The sequence below is a fragment of the Euprymna scolopes genome, chromosome 12 (assembly GCF_053919585.1).
Source record: "Euprymna scolopes isolate OS-2025 chromosome 12, ASM5391958v1, whole genome shotgun sequence".
Lineage (NCBI taxonomy): Eukaryota > Metazoa > Mollusca > Cephalopoda > Sepiida > Sepiolidae > Euprymna > Euprymna scolopes.
In genome coordinates this window covers 82,002,417-82,023,390 of record NC_136493.1, presented here as the reverse complement: position 1 = coordinate 82,023,390, position 20,974 = coordinate 82,002,417, and the positions used below count along the sequence as shown (strand labels likewise).

Genomic DNA, 20,974 nt, shown 5'->3' with positions numbered 1-20,974 from the left:
TTTTTTTTCTAACAACATGAGCCAAAAATATAAAAGAGGTGTGAATTTAATTTATAATTCTAACAAAATATACAATTGAATATGACAAATGTTAGGAATTAATTTTAACTTCTAACAACATGAAGAAATAAATCGTGATTAAAAATTAATTTTTATTTCTAACATAAATATGAAAGCGATTGACAATTAATTTTATTTCTAATATGAACAAATAAATATGAAATAGAAAGCGATTGGAATTTTTATTCCTAACAACATGAACCAATAATTATGAAAGCGATTGGAAATTAATTTTTTTTCTAACAACATGAAAAGAGAATATAAAGCGATTAGAAATTTATTTTTATTTCTAACGACATGAACCAATAAATATGAAAGCAATTCGGAATTCATTTATAATTCTCACAACATGAAAATACTTATAAAATAAAATTGATTGAGAATTAGTTTGTATTTCTAATATCCTGGGCCGATAAATATGGAAGCGATTAGAAATTAATTTTTATTTTTAACAACATGAAAAACTAATTATGAAAGCGATTGTAAATTAATTTTTATTTCTAACAAAAAATATAAAAGCGATTGAAATTTACTTTATATTTCTAACAAAATATGCAAATAAATATAAAAGATACTAAGAATTAATTTTAATTTCTGACAACATGAACAAATAAATATGAACATAATTACAAATTTATTTCTAACAACATAAATATAAAAGTGATTGGGAATAAATTTTATTTCTTACATCAACAAATACATATAAAATGAAAGCAACTGAACATTAATTTTTATTTTCGACAACATAACTAAAAAGTATAAAAACGATTGGAAATTATTTTTTTTATTTCTAAAAACATGAAAAATAAATATGAAAGCGATTGGGAATTATGTTTTATTTCTAACAATATAGAAAAAAAACGATTGTAAATTAATTTTTGTTCCTAACATCATGAAAAGATGTATATAGAAGCGATTGGAAACTAATTAATTTCAAACAATATGAGCCAATGCATATAAAACCAATTGAGGATTATTTTTTTATTTCTAACAACATGAATATATATATATATATATATATATATATATATATATATATATATATATATATATATATAAACGATTGGTAATTAATTTTTAATTATTAACGATATTAACCGATAAATATGAATATGATTGTAAATAAGGTTTTGTTTCTAACAACATGAACCAATAAATATGAAAGAGATTGTGAAGTAATTTTCATTTCTAAAATATGAATAATTTAATTAGAAAGCGATTATAAATTAGTTTTATTTCTAATAACATGAAAAATAATTATGAAAATGATTATAAATTAGTTTTATTTCTAATAACATGAAAAAATAAATATGAAAGTAATTCTAACTTAGTTTTTAGTTCTAATAAAATTAAAAAATAATTATGGAAGCGATTGCAAATTAGTTTGTATTTCTAATAATATGAACCAATAAATATGAAAACAATTGTAAATTAGTTTTATTTCTAATAACATGAAAAATAATTATGAAGGTGATTGTGAATTAATTTTTATCTCTAACAACATGAACAAATAAATGTTAAAGCGATAATAAATATAAATTATTTTTTTTCTCACAACTTTAATCAATAAATATAAAAGCGATTGTTAATTTGTTTTTATTTCTAACAACATTAACAAATAAATATGAAAGCGATTGTAAATTAATTTTTATTTCTAATAACATTAACACATAAACATGAAAGCGATTGTTAATTATTTTTCTAAAAACATTAACAAATAAATATGAAAGCGATTGTAAATTATTTCATATTTCTAACAACATTTACAAATTAATACGAAACCGATTGTAAGGTAGTTTTTATTTCTAACAACTTGAACAATAAAATATAAAAGCGATTGTTAATTTGTTTTTATTTCTAACAACATTAACAAATAAATATGAAAGCGATTGTAAATTAATTTTTATTTCTAATAACATTAACACATAAACATGAAAGCGATTGTTAATTATTTTTCTAAAAACATTAACAAATAAATATGAAAGCGATTGTAAATTATTTCATATTTCTAACAACATTTACAAATTAATACGAAACCGATTGTAAGGTAGTTTTTATTTCTAACAACTTGAACAATAAAATATGAAAGTGATTGTTACTTTGTTTTTATTTCTAACAACATTAACAAAAAATATGAAAGTGATTGTTCATTTTTTTTTATTTCTAACAACATTAACAAAAATTATGAAAGTGATTGTTAATTTGTTTTTATTAACAAATAAATATGAAAGCGATTGTAAATTAGTCTTTTTTTATTTCTAACAGCATGAACGCGATTAAAGCGATATTAAAGCGATTGTAAATTGTTTTTTTTATATAACAACATTAACAAATCAATATGAAGGCGATTGGAAATTAATCTTTCATTTTTAACATGGAGAAATAAATTTCTGCCTCATCCGTTTAATAAAACAGGTTTTTATATAAAGCCTTTTTCTTGGTTAAGCTATCGAACACAAATGTAGTGGTGGATTTTTATACTTGCACAGTCGATACCCTAGATCTCAGTTTATGAAATTACAACTCCTCTTGAAAGCCATTTTTTTAAAATAGAAAATGGTTCTCCAGCAGTGGTATAGCAACCTTTTTTTTGCCGACTGAGGCGGTCGTAAGATATTCCGCATTCCCCTGCTGGCATTTTAACACCTGTTAACTATTCAAAGTTTCCAAAAGCCCTCAGAATAATTATTTTTTGGAACTACAATTAAATGTCTAATTTTAGACTGCTGCTTTCATCGCATTACAGTACTCCTATACATATGCAGTCGTTGTCAAAGAAAACCTAAGATTTTTCAAAACAAAAACGTATTATTAAAATAATTGAAAAAAATGTTAAATTAAATTAACTGGCTGCGTAAACAAGTAAATAAAGACTGGATACGCAAGCAAAAGAAACCAAATATTGTTTTTCAAAACAAAAACGTATAATTCAAATTATAAAAAAATGCTAACTTAAATTAAGTGGCTACACAAACAAATATAATAATAAATTTAAAGGAGAATATTTGGACATCTGAAAATGTTATGAAATGATAAAATCATTTTTATTTACTTGTTGTTGTTGTTGTTGTTGTTGTTGTTGTTGTTGTTGTTGTTGTTGTTGTTAAAGTCCGAATTTATCAAGGATAGGATAGTCCGATGTATTTTTCTTTTCGTTTTCTTCATAATGTTGTTATTAAGAGGTCGAGCCTTCCGGAAAGAAAAGAAAAAACGTCTTGTATTGGTGCTGTTTGAAATCCGTGTGTGTAAGCGCTCGGTTTTATCGCGAAATTTAAGAAATGAATAGCCACACCTTTTAGAAAGCATTTTTTTTTATATAAATTTAAATGAGAACATTTGAAAACCTGAAAATGCTATGAAATGATAAAATCATTTTTATTTACTTTTTTTTATTGTTAATAAAATTTCAACCCCTTTAAAAATATTAAAATTTTTTAAAAATAAATTTATTTATAAATTGCAAATCTATATATTTATAAAAGTGAAATCGTCTCTCTGTGTGTCTGTGTACATTTCCCTACCAAATTACTCTGTCAATTTTCAGTCTACAGACTCGAGATTTGACATAAGGGGTATTGAGATTTGGGAAAATCTTTTTAATCAGTTTTCGGACAGAAAATTTGGCTGTCAAGCGGTAAAAGTTCAATAATTTGACCGTTGAAAACTCTACCGCCAATTTTGGGTCTAAACACTTGCAATTTTAGATGTAGGTTACTTGGACATGGATCAAACTTTTTAATTTGATCTAACCCCAAAACAATAAATGTGAAAATTTGACATTTTCCATAAAGATCAAAATTGGGGTCAAAGTTTTAAGAAAAATTTGCCAATTTGGTCTAAGCATGTAAAATTTTGCACAAAGTGTATTCATACACAGGGTAATCTTTTTAATCAATTTTTGGCCGAAATTTTGGCTACCAAGGGGTCAAAGTTCAATAGTTTAACCTTTGCGGTCTCTATCAAACTAGTCAGCAAGTTTTGGATCTAAACCTTTGAAATTTTACATAAAGGGTATTCAGACATGCAGCAAGCTTTTTAATCAGTTTTTTAGGCGAAATTTTGGCTACCAAGCGGTTTAAGTTAAAAGATTTTACCTTTGTAAACTCTACCAAACTCCTCCGCCAATTTTGGGTCTAAACACTTGAAATTTTAGATGTAAGTTATCTGGACACGAGTCAAAGTTTTTAATATATATATATATATATATATATATATATATATATATATATATATATATATATATATGCACACAAAGTTATGAACAGTACATAGGGCCCAAGCAAAGCTGCGCTGAACTGCTAGTAATGCTATAAATTTATTCTTTGTGAGAGAAATGCCGCAAGTCATCAAGTTGGTTGAAACAGACTTTTCGCGCTTTTGTTTTTCATCAGAGTTATCAATAACTCTATCAAAAGTCACCCCATCAACAATTTCACACTGAGAGGATTGCTAAGTCTGTAAGCCTTGTCTGGCTCATTGTTGATCGGAGGTAGTTCTTTATGAGCTTCAGTTTCGAGAAAGCGCGCTCACAACTTGTAACGCTAATAGCTCGGGTAAGGAAAATGTGCAGCAAGATCACAATATTAGGGACGAAATCTCCAAGGTGGTTTCTCTGTATGAAGCTGAAGAGATCCATTGATTTTGTCTTTTTCTGAAGCTTTCACAAAATACTGTAATCTCTTTCTTTCGGCAAAAAATTCATCTTTTTCCTTTCAACTACGCTTAGCTGACAATCATAATTATCATCAAGCACATTTGACAGTGTAAGAAAAGCGTATTTACTTGCAAGATCGTGAACTTGTTTAAATCTGCAAGATATTTCTTCAGCGAACTTGTCTATGACAGACAGCATTTCCCGTCTCAACTCAATATCAACCCCCAGCACTGCATGAGTCAATCGTTCACCATCCATTCGTTTCTTTTTGCGGGCACGATGCTCTATGCTTATCTCCATTTGAGAGCAGAGTTTCTTTTTAAAAACACTAATAAATGATTCAGGTAGATTGCAAAGTAATTTTTATTACCAATACTAACATTTATTTGTTGTATATATTATTTTTCCACTTTCTCTGTGCATTGTAAAGCAACCCCCAAAATAATTAAAATAATAATTAAATACTTTTCAAAGTATTTCCTTATTTAACAAAATATCATAGAAAAATACAATAAATGGGGCACTTCGATTAAAATCGTACGCAAAATGGCGGCTGCGAACGGATATAAAAAATGAAACAGAATACAAATTTTAGCGAAACTATATTAGCGAGTCGTCTGTACAGCCTAGCAAGAAAAAAAAACTCGACTATTGATAAAAAACTAATAATACGCGTATTTTAATTTTTAACTACTCTGTGCTTGTTATGAATATGTTAATAATGAAATTAAATAACTAGGAAGTTTTTTGTTTCAACTAGACTGTAGTTTTACATAACATCTTGATAAACAAAAGATATCGTAAAAATTGAATTTCATCGTCCTTTCTTTGCATAATTACCAAGACAAAATAATGAAATGAAAAAACCGAGACACTCTTTTTTTCAGAATAGGACTGTAGTTTCACATAATAATTTCATAAACAAAAGATACCGTAAAAGGTGAATTTCATCGCCCTTTCTTTGCATAATTACCAAAACAATGAAATGAAATAACTAAAAAAATAATGTAATCTTCCAGAAGAGCAAACACAATAATTTTGATGTCTTTTCTTAATTAAGAATAAAAGTAATGTAAAAAATGTAAATAAATGAATTAAAACACACAAAAAAACTTATCTAGTTAAGTAAAAAAGTAACTTAACTTGCCTTTGGTAACTTTTTTTTTTTATTTATCTATCGTTTCACCCATTTTGAAAAAAAAAAACGAAAAATTTCTTAGTTTTGTCATTTCGTTATTTTGTTTTGGTAATCATGCAAAAAAAGAATGATGAAATTCAATTTTTACGGTATCTTTTGTTTATTAAAATGTTATGTAAAGCTATAGTCTAGTTGAAGCAAACAAAAATTTCTTAGTTATTTCATTTCATTATTAACATATTCATAACAAGTACAGAGTAGTTAAAAATTAAAATACGCTTATTATTATCAGCAGTTGAGTTTATGTTGTTTTTCAGTCGATTCGCTAATTTCGTTTCGCTAAAATTTGCGTTCTGTTCCAATTTTTACATGCGTTCGCGGCTGCCATCTTGCGTACGACGTTAGTCAGGATTACCCAAGGAATGGATGGCTTAAGATTAAAAAAAAAAAAAAAATTATATACTTTTTTAACGTCAAATCCTCCACCCCCTCACAAAAGTTGAGGTTACTGTAGAATTATAAAATCGAATGGTAAAGCTTTTTTATATTTTCTTCAAATCTAGTACAATTCGTATTGTGGCCATTAAAGTTTTCAATTTTGAAAATAATTTTAATTTACGGGATAGGGTTTAAAAAATTGAACTTTCAGAAAACTTTTCCATAGAAAAATCAACAAAAATATTTCAAGAAAATCACTTTTTGCTGTCCTAAAACGCTAGAATAGCTGGAATATGGCGGTTTATTTTACATTAAATTTACACGCGAAAATGACCGCTACTCTAAATTCTTAAATTTATTTTTTGTTTATTTCTTCTCGCCTGGTGGATGATTTTCCAGACTATCTAAGGAAGCAAAAAAGGGGGAAAAATAAATACAAAACGAATAAATGTTACCAAAAGCAAGATAAGTAACTCTTCTACCTAGTAAAAGAATGTGTTTAACTTTTACAAAGGAAACAATTCGAACTTTCGCATTACATTAAAATAAAAATTTAAACATGAAACAAAAATAAAAAAATATATCAATAATTAATTTTCAATTTATGAAACACATTTTGAATGTCTTTAAAATAGGTTTAAAAATACTCTTACATTTTATATTAGCAAATTTTCAATGTCTTTTGCGTGTCCTCTTAGCATATGGGAAACTTGAAAACTAAATTACCGAACGGAATAAAAATATTGTTTACCAAAAATGATTTCTATTAGTAGCCTGAGATTTTATTGCTTTATATTGCAATCCAAATACATATTCGCTTATTCAGAAAGTTTGCTTTAATAGACACATAAACTGAAATCAAAGAAGAAATGAGCCAACACGTGTTGTGTATAGGTGTGAAAGGTTTGAATTCATTAATTTTATTACTGTCCAATTAATGTGAGGCTAAGACTTTGGCATTATCAAAAGTTTGATTATGTAAGCACACTTTTTGATAACTCCTTGTAATCTTTGCCAATGCTAGCTAGGGGACCGGAGAAAAGCACACCGGACAAAAGGACACCATCTAATTAAAACAAAGCAAAAACAGATAAAATCCCAAATGAATCAAAAACATTAAAACTCACTTTTTATATTTTTATTTTAATTTAATTTAATTTAGGAAAATTAGACACAGATGAACTAATTTTGGCAAAGTATGAAAATTAAGCATCTATGGAATAAATGTTAATTGAAGATAGATTTGAAGACCATTCTTAAAGAGGATATAGTTTTAAATAGGAAGTCACTTAAATAGTATTTGAGGTGCAGCGCTTAGTTCTTATTTAAAATTATATTCCCCGATAAGACGATCATAAAATCTGTTTTCAGTTGATTTTTATTCTGTAGTTGCTTAATGTTTCTACAATACCAAAATTACGTAATTTTCTGTTGCTAATTTTCCAGTGTCCAATTTTCCGTTGCATCATTTAATTATCAATGATGTTTGCAAATATTTTTCTTGACAAAAATGGTTTGTTTAATTTTTCAACATTTTTCGGAACATGCAAATCAACTGTTTTCTTTGAAACGTTACCTAGAGAATTGATGCAAGTTTTTCAAAAATATTTTGTTTTGTAAAATTAATTGACATCTTATTCTGATGTTATTATCATTTTAGTTTTAGTGATAATTGAAAAACAATAAATATTTAGCATTAGTATCAATAATGAAACATTAAGTTAAAAATTTAAATGAATCGGTTTTGGAATCGGAAAATAGGGACACATTTTTCCGATTCCGATACCTCCAAAAGTTCCGATTTTTTACAACCTTAAAGACTCATTTTGTTATAAATTTAAAATGTTTTGGTTAGTTTTTATTTATTTTTTTTATTTTCTATTTTTACCCGTCCAGGACGGACCGACCCTCCCTTATAATGCAGAGCCTTAAACACACCACACACATCCACACAATATTTCAACGGTCGGCATTTTCAACCGACTTATCAAAGAGAACGAAAACGTCTTTTAGTAATTGTCTGTATTTTTGAGATGAGGTGTTTTCATTTATTGAGATTGTTGGACTGACTTCCTCATCTTGGTTGTTATAGTCAACATGTTTCGGCCATTTTGCCATTCGGCCTTCGTCAAGTGTTTTGTATCGAACTGGGGAACCGTTTGTTAGGAGTCAGACAATTACTATCCAATCGGTACGGACCCGACATTAGGATTGAATGACGACGCCTGGAAAAGCGTCATGCAAAACTAGCAAAACTCGCTAACCATCTAACCTTCCTGTACAAATGTAGAGACTTAAAACTCATACCAGCAGGGTTGACATTACAAACAACAGTGGATTCCAGGAAGGCACGTAGAGTCGCGGAAAGGGCAGGGCATACCCTCATTCGAGAAAGGATCCAACACACCCGCTGGAATAAACAAAAACTAAGGAACGAAATCTCCGATACCTTAACATCGTTCCTTGTCAAGGTGATTCAAGAGGAAGACAGGGTGAGAATCCAATCAGATCTGGATAAATCGTACAAACAAGAATATGAGAAGGTCAAAGAACGCCAAATCAAGAAGCTCATAAAGCTCAAAGACCAGAGGAATGTAACATCAAAACACCGCTCACCTGTGAAAGCAGTCATCAACCTCAGCAGTCGCCAACTGAGTCACTCAGAGGAAGCAGTACTAAATAAAGGTCTCAACTTCGCAACAACAACCAAACGCTTTCCATTTTTAGACATCATAACACACATGGAAGATATAGCCTTGAGAATCCCATCAATCCAAGGTGATGAAATAAGATGGAAAGTGAGACAAATACTCGAGAAAGCCAAGCCTCCTAAATCAAACATCTCTTGGGAAGATAGGCTGGCTATAAGAACCCTACAGAGTGACAGCAGTATAATAATTCTGCCAGCAGACAAAGGCAATGCTACTGTGGTGATGAACATGTTGGAGTACTCTGAAAAAATGGAAGGCCTAATCGCAGATGGTAGCTACGGTAAAATAAAGAAGGACCCAACTTTGAAAACCGAAAGAAAGCTGTTACAAACCCTTACCAAAAACAAGGAACACATCACTCCGATGAGATATAGACAGCTGCCACATATGTACGGTCTCCCCAAGATACACAAAGACGGTATTCCACTCAAACCCATTGTAAGCTGCCGAGGCTCAGCATGCCACCCATTGAGCAGGTACCTTGTGGATATAATAAACCCATTAGCAGGCGAGTCAGCAACACACGTAAAGAATTCTGCCCACTTCACGGAACTGATCAAGGGAGCACCTATCAGTACAAACCAAATGGTAAGCCTAGATGTGGTTAGCCTGTTCACTAAAGTCTCAACTAGTGAGGCACTAGCAGTAATTCAAGACAAACTAGCTGCAGACCTCTCCATAGAAGAGCGCACATGTGTACCATTGCCAAACTTAACAGAAATGCTGACATTCTGCATAGAAACAACCTACTTCAGAATGGGTACTGACCTATATCGACAAGAGGAGGGGCTAGCTATGGGCTCGCCATTATCACCAGTGATGGCGAACATATACATGGAATACTTCGAAGAACTGGCCTTAGGTTTAGCTCCCTTAAAGCCAACCATGTGGCTAAGATATGTTGATGACACCTTCATACTCTGACCCCATCAGGAAGACACCCAGGCTCTTCTAGACCATGTGAACTCAATAATACCATCGATACAGTTCACAATGGAGAAAGAAAAAGATAACCAACTGGCCTTCCTTGATATACTCATATCACGCACAGAGCATGGGTTTAAGACATCCGTATATCGCAAGCCTACCTTCACGGGACAATACCTTAACTTCAACTCCCATCACCCATACAGTATCAAACATGGAATCGCACGCTGCCTACAACACGGAGCAGAGACAATAAGTAGCGACACCATTACATACCACCAAGAAATGGTCAGGTTGAAGAATACCCTCCATCGTAACAACTACCCCGATAGCATACTATCCACCAGACGTGTTAATAGTATAAGAGAGGAGAATGAAACCCAAAAACCTCCAACGGTCTGCCTACCATATATACGAGGCATCTCCGAAAAGATTCCGAGAATATGTGACCCCTACAACATCAGGACGGTATTCAAGAGCGAGTCAACACCCAGACAACACCTGGTACGAGTGAAGCCCCGCATGGAGGAGAACATGACCAAGAGCTGCATATACTCCATCCCATGCAGTTGCAGAAAGGTTTACAAGGGTGAAACATGCTGCCCCTTCAAAGTAAGGGTGGAAGAACACTGAAAAGCGGTAACTAAAAGGGAGACGGAAAAATCGGGTATAGCCAACCATATCTGGATGGACAATGGGGAGGGGGGGACCATCGCCCCCTATGGGATGAAGTAAAAATAATAAACAGAGAGACCCACTGGAAAGTGAGAAAACTTAAAGAAACAGCTATGCTCGGACATAACAACCTACTGAGCAAACCAACCGTAGAGCTGAATGCAATTTGGACACCTCTAATAGAGAGAGAAACCCTTGAATAACAACATAGGTTTAACATTAACAAAAACCAACTAAGAATTGTCCTAGTGATCCTAGACGTTGTATCAAAGTTTACAGTTACCCAAAGGTGCTGAGTTCAATCCTGAACGAAGGCAGTGAAAAGTAACATTCAAAACAGTGAATCAGCAACTATGTCCCAAAGCCTAGCTGGAGTCCGAACACAATACCCCCGTAATAATAATAAAGGGTCGGGTTCAAGACAGACGGTTCCCCAGTTTTATACAAAACACCTGATGAAGGCCGAAGGGTAAAACGGCCGACACGTTGTGACTATAACAACCAAGATGAGGAAGTCAGTCCAACAATCTCAATAAATGAAAACATCTTTTATTTTCCTTTTTTCTTTCTTTTTGAAATAATACTCGTTCTACGCTCAAACATTTTAATCAAGCATTTATATATATATACAGTGATGATCATATTTATTGGCACGGTAAAATAAAAGTTAAATTTTGTCTAATAAATTCTAAAAAAGGGATTAAATTAAAGAAAATAACAAAGTATATTATGTATTTTTAACTGGCCTTTCCGATGCAGCAATCGGATTTTAGAAAAAATAAATAACAAAGGAACAACAAACATAATTGCAAAAAACCCTTGTTCAAAATTATTGGCACGGCTTTGTTTTTCTTTTAGTATCAGTATAATATCAATCAATTTCCGGTTTACGTGCTTTCTGAACTTTTTTATAGCCATAATATGCTTGTTTAACGCTAATTCAGTGAATAATTTTTTTCAGATAATTTTTAGATAGCGATTTATTTAAACTATTATAAGTGACTAAATTATAATTTTCAATCGCCATGGTTAAAACTAAGGAACACAGCGAAGACGTCAGGAAGCTTGTTGTAGCATGCCATACCAATGGGGAGGGCTATGATAAGATTTCAAAGAAGCTAAACTTTCCCAAATCCACTGTTAGAGCCATAATAAACAAGTTCAAATCGCAAGGCCACGTTATGAGTTTAGAGGGTAGAGGGAGAAAAAGGATTCTTTCCCCAAGAGATGAACGGAAAATTGTTCGACAAGTAAAACAAAACCCAAGGATCTCTGTTGAGGAGATTGTTGATGAACAGAGCACCTCTGGAGTGAATGTATCTCGACATACAGTTGGTAGAGTTTTGAAGAGAGCTGGTTTAAAAGCATGTCGTCCGAGAAAGACTCCCTTATTGAAGCCTATGCACTTGAAAGCAAGGCTAGCCTTTGCAAAACGTCATATTGATAAAGATGTTGCATTCTGGAAACGTGTTCTATGGACTGACGAAACGAAAATAGAGTTATTTGGCCATAATAAAGTGTCTTATATTTACAGAAAATCTGGCGAAGCTTTCCTGCCTAAGAACACCATACCCACAGTGAAGCACGGTGGAGGCAGTTTGATGTTTTGGGGATCCTTTGCTGCCTCTGGATCAGGGCGACTTGTTAAGGTCACAGGTAGCATAAAAAAGGAAGATTATGTTAAAATATTGGATGAAAACCTGAAAGACTCTGCTAAAGAGCTCTCACTTGGTCGTCGTTGGTGGTTCATGCAAGATAATGACCCAAAGCATTCGGCTAAACTGACTAAGAAATGGCTTGAGGACAATCATATTAATGTTTTGGAGTGGCCATCACAAAGCCCAGACCTTAATCCAATTGAAAATTTATGGAGAACATTAAAATTGAGGGTAATGCAAAGGAAGCCTAAGAATCTTATTCAATTGGAGGATTATTGTCAGGAAGAGTGGGCTAAAATTACTACTGAAGAGTGCAACAACTTGGTTGTAAACTATGAAAAGCGACTGAGGAAGGTAATCAAGGCCAAAGGCTATACAATTGATTATTAAATAAATCGTGCCAATAATTTTGAACAAGGGTTTTTTGCAATTATGTTTGTTGTTCCTTTGTTATTTATTTTTTCTAAAATCCGATTGCTGCATCGGAAAGGCCAGTTAAAAATACATAATATACTTTGTTATTTTCTTTAATTTAATCCCTTTTTTAGAATTTATTAGACAAAATTTAACTTTTATTTTACCGTGCCAATAAATATGATCATCACTGTATATATATTTAGATTTTACTTTGTATTTCAGGTGATTGTGACATTGTTTGTAACTTCAGGAGGGCAAGAAAATGCCTCAAATAATTTTAATTATATTCAAGATTCTCTCCTTCTGAGCATGATAACTACAAGTAAGGAAACTATTTTATTCTTTGTGTGTGTGTGTGTGTGTGTGTGTGTGTGTGTGTGTGTGTGTTTGAAGTGATCATACGAGAGTTTTCCTACTTTTTACGCAGTTCCTTTACATTATTGTTTGATAACAGTTTGGTGGGAGAAATTAGACATGACAGTGTTGCATCGTAGAGCCATTCCCTTCATAATATTCTGATGAACTCTGTGCAAGATTTTGTGTCAAGCACAATGATGTTAGTTACATATGTGCTGTGCTGAAAGATTATTATTATTATTATTATTATTATTATTATTATTATTATTATTATTATTATTATTATCAGGTTGACAAGAAAGTTCTTGCTATTTTTAACTTAAATTCAGATGAACATATATCAGCTCAAACAAATATTTATTGATCCAAATATGCACCACCAGAATCAACATACTTTTGCCAACGCAAAACAAGTGTATTTATGACAGTAACATAAAAATCTTGCGTTCTGATGAAGTTGCTAAATGACGTTTTTGATATCGATTAGGTTTTGAAGCATTTTTCATACAGAAAGTTATCGAGAAGCTTGAAAAAGTGGTAGCCGGTAGGTGAGAGGTCTGGAGAGTATGGCGGATGAGGCAGACGTTCATAGCCCAATTCTTTCAACTTCAACGCACAATCGGGTGTTGGCGTGGAAGTGAATTGGGCCTTTTCTGTTGATTAATGCTGGGTTTTGTTGTTGCAATTTTTTATGCATTTCATCCATTTGTTGACAGTACTTTTCCGTCGTAATTGTTTCGCCTGCACTCAAAAAACAGTAATGGATGCGACTGGTCGCAAATCACCAACAGTCAGTATGATTTCATTTGGTGCAACTCTGCTTCGGGAAGTGTCATGAGGCTTCCTTGGCATCTAACCATTGAGCTGAGTATCACCAGCTTTCATAAAGAACCCACTTTTCATCTCAAGTCATAACCCAGTCGCGAAACGGATCGTTTATGTTGCATAAAAGACAGGAAGGTGACACGCCATAATGGCGTTTCTTTTGGTTATCGTTTGATTCGTGAGACAGCCATTTATCGTTCGATTCGTGAGGCAGCAATTTATTGTTCGATTCGTGAGGCAACCATTAATCGTTCGATTTGTGAGGCAGCCATTTATCGTTCGATTCGTGAGGCAACCATTAATCGTTCGATTCGTGAGGCACACATTTATTGTTCGATTCATGAGGCAGCCATTAATCGTTCAATTTGTGATGCAGCCATTTATCGTTCGATTCGTGATGCAGCCATTTATCGTTCGATTCATGAGGCAGCCATTTATCATTCGATTTGTGATGCAGCCATTTATAGTTCGATTGGTGAGGCAGCCATTTATCGTTCGATTCATGATGCAGCCATTTATCGTTCGATTTGTGAGGCAGCCATTTATAGTTCGATTCTTGAGGCAGCCACTTATCATTCGATTCATGAGGCAGCCATTTATCGTTTGATTCAGGAGGCAGACATTTATCGTTCGATTCATGAGGCAGCCATTTATCGTTCGATTCATGAGGCAGCCATTAATCGTTCGATTCGTGAGGCAGACATTCATCGTTCAATTCATGAGGCAGCCATTTATCGTTCGATTCGTTAGGCAGCCATTAATCGTTCGATTCGTGATGCAGCCATTTATCATTCGATTCATGATGCAGCCATTTATCGTTCGATTCATGAGGAAGCCATTTATCGTTCGATTCATGAGGCAGCCATTAATCGTTTGATTCGTGAGGCAGCCATTTATCGTTCGATTCAGGAGGCAGCCATTCATCGTTCGATTCGTGAGTCAGCCATTTATCGTTCGATTCGTGAGGCAGCCATTTATCGTTTGATTCGTGAGGCAGCCATTTATCGTTCGATTCATGATGCAGCCATTTATCGTTTGATTCATGATGCAGCCATTTATCGTTCGATTCGTGAGGCAGCCATTTATCGTTCGATTCGTGAGGCAGCCATTAATGGTTCGATTCATAAGGCAGCCATTTATCGTTCGATTCGTGATGCAGCCATTTATTGTTAGATTCATGATGCAGCCATTTATCATTCGATTCATGAGGCAGCCATTTATCGTTCGATTCATGAGGCAGACATTTATCGTTCGATTCATGAGGCAGACATTTATCGTTCGATTCGTGAGGCAGCCATTTATCGTTCGATTCGAGGCAGCCATTAATTGTTCGATTCGTGAGGCAGCCTTTAATCGTTCGATTCATGAGGCAGCCATTTATCGTTCGATTCGTGATGCAGCCATTTATCGTTCGATTCGTGAGGCAGCCATTTATCATTCAATTCATGATGCAGCCATTTATCGTTCGATTCATGAGGCAGCCATTTATCGTTCGATTCATGAGGCAGCCATTTATTGTTCGATTCGTGAGGCAGCCATTTATCATTCGATTCATGAGGCAGCCATTTTCGTTTGATTCGTGAGACAGCCATTAATCGTTCTATTCGTGAGGCAGCCATTTATCATTCGATTCATGAGGCAGCCACTTATCATTCGATTTGTGAGGCAGCCATTTATCGTTCGATTTGTGAGGCAGCCATTTATAGTTCGATTCATGAGGCAGCCATTTATCGTGCGATTCGTGAGGCAGCCATTTATCGTGCAATTCGTGAGGCAGCCATTTATCGTGTGATTCGTGAGGCAGCCATTTATCGTGCGATTCGTGAGGCAGCCATTTATCGTTCGATTCGTGAGGCAGCCATTTATCGTTCGATTCATGAGGCAACCATTAATCCTTCTATTCGTGAGGCAGCCATTTATCGTTCGATTCGTGAGGCAGCCATTTATCAAGATTTCCCTGTCTTATCTTTCTGAAGTGGTTTGAAATCGTCATATACGTTACGTCTAATTCAGAAGCAAGTTCCCGAACAGTTGTGCATGGATTGGCTTCAACTAAGGCTCTTAATTGATCGCTGTCAACGTCTGATTGTCTACCACTATGCTCAATATCTTCAAGCCTCTCGTTGCTGCCATCAAATTTCTGAAACCATCATTATGCTGTGCGTTCAGTATTGGTTGATGTGTCAATCGTTTTGTTGATATTGCAATCTGTTTCAGCAACTTTTCAGCCTAGTTTGAATTGCAATAAGAAAATTGTGCGAATTTGCTTTTTTCCATCTTGTATTCAATGTTCTGTTTTTCTTCTAACTTTTCTTTTTTGTTTTGTTTTCTTGTTTTAGTACTCCCTATCTTGTTTATGTAAACGGTGCCTCTTATTGATGTCATCCGGTTTTCAGTATTCTTGTTATGTATTTTCCAATTCGTTCTGTTTTTGTTTGTCATCCACCCCGTCTTGTTTACTTATCAGTCCTTCCCCTTCTCTCCTTTTAACGAAGAGTTTTTCAATTGCATCTTTCTGGTGTAGTGTAGTGGGCATGGTAATCGTAGTCTCCTGGTCAAGATTCCAAAGTTATTCTTTTGTTTTGTCTATGCATGGACTAGTATATCTTAGTAGTGATTCTCCCAAGGTGTTCATTCTTATTACTAGGTACGGGCAAAAATGGGCGGGCAAAAATAGAGGGACCTAGTTTTGAAAACCGATTTATCATAATTTTGTGTAGGTTTCCAACTACTTTTTGATTGTATTTGAAAGATTAAAGACTAAAGTTAATTACCAAAGGGAAAAAAATATTTTTACACGTGAACAAAAAAAAGTTATGAAAAATGTTTTCACGGCGGGCTACTCAATTCGGCTAAATTTTAAAGTTAAATAAATTCATTGTAAAAATCCTTTAAAAGATAAATATTAATTTTCTGGGTCTATTTCAAAGATAATTAGTAATGTGCTAAGACATTGAATTAAATAAAAAAAAACACCTTGTTTGTACAAAACATAAATTAATTAGCCCCAAACCTAGAGATTCTGCCCTTCACAAAACGCAACAAAAGTTTTTCTAAACACGGAATATACGGAGGCCCAAAATTTCAGACAGTCGAAAGACTGTGAACATGACGTGATGTAATTAAAAGAGAGGAAGGGGTGTGATATTTTTCTTTATTTCCCAGACGTGCATTCATACATTCCTATTCTGAACGTTTGTATAAATTTTTCCATTCTTTAATTTAATTACTCTTTATGTTCCTGTTTTTAAATTAATTTTGTTTTTAATTATTGTTCCATATTATATAAAAAATATGTTACGCCGAACGGTTCACATTCTTGCGAGCAAGGAAATCATTAAAATCTTGCATATAAAAATTATGCGAAACCTGTAATTTAAAAAAAGTAGAAATATTTTTTGCAATTATAATGTTTTTTTTTTGTGTGAAAATATTAAATAAACAATGCTTAATTCAATGGTAATATCGGTAGTTCGAGAAATTCATTTTTCTTCGAGTTATATTGAATTCATTAATACGGACTTTAGGGGCTTTTTTGGTAATGTCCCCGTAAAAATTATTTTATTTTATTTTTATTGTTACAAATTACGATGCTTTATTTATATAAAAAAATAAAAAATAAATTCTTGTGTTTTTTATTTACTACTGAAAACCTTTGTGGCAAAAGCTGTGAAAATGAGGGCTTACCGTTCAAACGACCTAGGTGTGCGTGTGTGCTTTCTCATCACTGTGAAGCTAGGATAAGAAAAGAATTCTAAGATGGTGCCGACGGCGTTTTGTAATGGTATGATCTCGGAAACTCTCGCAAAATCTCGTGCATATATGCAAATCAGTTGGTCTTCAACAAATATAAATCTGGGTCGTTTTGGAAGGCAGGAAAGAACGGCCGGTTGGCAATTGTGTACGCTGGATCGTGTTGGTGGCGTGTCACCGTGTCTATGTGTGTACTGATCAAACCGCTTTCCTGTCCCTTGCACATTGGACTTTGAATTGGTTTACATTGGACTTGCACATTGGACTTTGAATTGGTTTAGATTGGACTTCAACTTCAAGCTATTTCGGTGAATATCTCCGGTATGGATAAGTTCGACCTGAAATTGATCCCAGAATTTGACGGCTCCCCGGACGGACCTTCGGTGGTCGAATGGCTAGAGAAAGCCGAACGCGTTTGCCGGTTGTGCAACATAAAGGACCCAGCTATAGTCATCCCGCTTAGGCTCACCAAGGGGGCCTATGCCGTGTATCAGCAGCTATGACGCGACTATGGAACAAATTAAAGAGGCGTTGTACGGAGCATTTGGAGCGGACCCTTTTGTTGCCTGGTGGCAATTTTCTGGACGACGGCTTGGGTCAGGGGAGACGGTGGATGTCTATCTGGCCGACCTGAAGAAGCTTGCCGCCCCCTTCGGGGGTGCAAGTGACCATATACTGGCGTGCACCTTCCTGTCTGGGCTCCCAGAAAGCACCAGTCGACTGCTGCGGGCGTCATCGAGGCTCAATGAGCTTGGATTAGAGGAGCTATTGGCTAGAGCCCGAAACATCATGAAGGACGACGAGGAGCCAGTCTCGGCGGCAGTTGAGGCATTGGAATCGCCTGTAGAGGGTCGACGATGCTATAAATGTGGCGGCCCCAACCACTTCGCCAGGGATTGTAGAAGTGACGCAAAGTGCACCCTGGATTATGGAGCACGGAAGCGGGTGTGTTGTTACCGTTGCGGCAAGCCAGGCCATTTAGCTCAGGCGTGTCCGGGAAACAGCAGGGGGAGGAAGCCGTGGCGCCAGCACCTTCCCCAATAAGGGGCACTCTGGATAGGAACAAAAATAATCTCAGTTATGAAAGATTTCTCCTTCACCAACCCAGGAAAGAAAAGGTAAAGTGTAGCATCAAAACAGATACTACACTATGATCTTGTTCTCAAGGCCAAAAAATATTTGTGTTTAATGTTTCTTTAATTGTTTGTTCCCTAAATTCATAATTCAGTTTTATCAGTATTAAATTATATATTGCTTTGAAATTACTTAATTTTACATAGATAATATTTATATTTTATATTGAATAAAGTTCAGTTTACGTATTAATCGAACTGTGTTCCTTTTTCTTTTTAAAAATGTTTTATTGCTCTTTTTCAAATGACCCTCATATAGTACTGACAGTCCGACAAATCTTACCTACATCGCCTGCAGACATTTTTCAGTTAACAGACCTTCTTCTTACTCTCGGTAGCCGTGGTATTCCTGTCTGTTTGTTTGTTTAGTCGTTTGTTTGTTCACAATTTGATTAATATATACAAAAGGTTCCTTACTTTACTCTTTCATTTATTTATATATATAGTATGATTCTTGCAAAATATGCAATTACGATATCATCTCATTTGCATATTACATTAAGAAAAATTGATTTTATTAAATAGCGGTATAAGTGTTCTATTTAAAATCGTTATTTTAATAAATTTGAAACAATAATTATATTGATAACGTATTTAATTAAATTTATTTGGAATTATTATTCCAACATAGATTTAAAAAAAAATCTTTGTTTTAAAGTTATTTGCCCCTTCGGAACATAAAAAACCCCAGAAAAAAAAAAAAAAAACAGAATAAAAAATAATTTGGTAATCTTAATAAATTTCTAGCTTGAAAAAATAATTCCGAGTAGATAGAAAAATGTTTGGCTTTTATTGTTTTTTTTTTAAATATAAAAAAAAAAAACACTTTCGAAAAACTGAAGAAAAGATTTCATTTGTTTGTTTTTATTATTCTATAAACGGCTAAACGGAAATCGGTAATTTTTTTACGATGTGACTCTCCTAAAAAAATAAAGATCTACTTTTTTGGGCCTAATAAATAAATAGCATTTATAAATAATGTGAAAGAAATTTTGAAAAAAAAGAAAATTAACATTTTTGCGTGGGGGATCACTTTTCCATATTAATTCAACATAAAATGAGCACCCACTTTTTGGCCACCTAGCGTACCACGAGATATGTCACTTCTAGCATGTTTTTTAAGTTTGGCAATCGGGGGATTGCGACAAAACATGACAAATATAATTTTTTGTTTGGTGGTGGGGGTGGGAATTACATTTAAAACATAAAATAACGATAAATTTAATTAATTATTATGAGACCACTCTGTACTTTCACCTAACAATTTCATAAACAAAACGAACCCCAAAATATGACAAATTACATTGGGAAAAATTTCACTTAATTGTTTTTGGAATTAATTTTTGGTAGATCTTCATTTTTTTTTTTAGGGGGTTCTGCCTACTTGGCTATTTTTTTTTTTTTCGATCGCACGGGCATTCGCTGCTATTTTTATTGAAACAAAAGTTGTAAGGAACTATTTTGAATTATTTGTTTTATTTTTGGGGGGAGGGGTACTTTCCAGTGCTCAATATCCGGAGAATAGTTTCTTCTCTTTGTATCCCTTCTGCCGAAATATCACATACTTCTTTTTGGGGGCGATTATATTTACATGTTTTTATCCGTTCTTTTAATTTGGGAATTGTTGTGGGGGTATCCACGTTGCCCATGATGAAAATGATTAGTACAGCAGGTGTGTTCCAAATGGAGCTTCATGACAACCCAGGCAACGCCGGGTACCCATGCTAGTATATATATATATATAGGGTGACCCCAAAAAACGGGCCCCAACTCTAATTAGGCACCGTTTCTTAGTGTTTTGTCCGAATGAAGTGAAACTTTGGTCATAACTAGTTTATTATATTCAATACCCAACATCCGGTTTAAGACTTCTTGTTGCGCATGCGTACATAAACAAATAATCAATGTGACAATAAAACGTATTGTTTTACTGTGTACGTTTTCAGCATCCCAATTGTTTTTTTTTTTGCGTTTAAATTATCCAAATAAACAATTGTTAATAATTTCTGCATTTTTTACATCGTTCATTTCCGTATTACGTTTAAGTTATTTTAACGCAATTTTCTTAGAAATCCCGTTGACAACCATAAGAGCATTTTACAACAGCGATTTACCCACTGCTTTCATTTTTTTAGAAAATTTATTCTTCATTTTTTAATACACCTTTCTAAAAAAACATTCATACATTTTTTTCTGCACTACCAACATAAATAAATAACCCCGAAAAT

General features: G+C 33.7%; 1 protein-coding gene across 2 annotated transcripts in view; it reads left to right on the top strand.

Annotated features, from left to right (window-relative positions):
* LOC145291379 (uncharacterized) overlaps nt 1-20,974 on the top strand; it is a 172,156-nt gene that overhangs the window by 114,673 nt on the left and 36,509 nt on the right. For both annotated transcript variants that reach the window (XR_013869399.1, XM_080137169.1), the window contains exon 9: nt 12,901-13,000. Coding sequence is in view for 1 of the 2 variants with exons in the window: in XM_080137169.1 (XP_079993295.1) it covers nt 12,901-13,000 (100 nt within the window). In the remaining variant the exon portion in view is untranslated. The remainder of the gene's footprint in view (nt 1-12,900; nt 13,001-20,974) is intronic.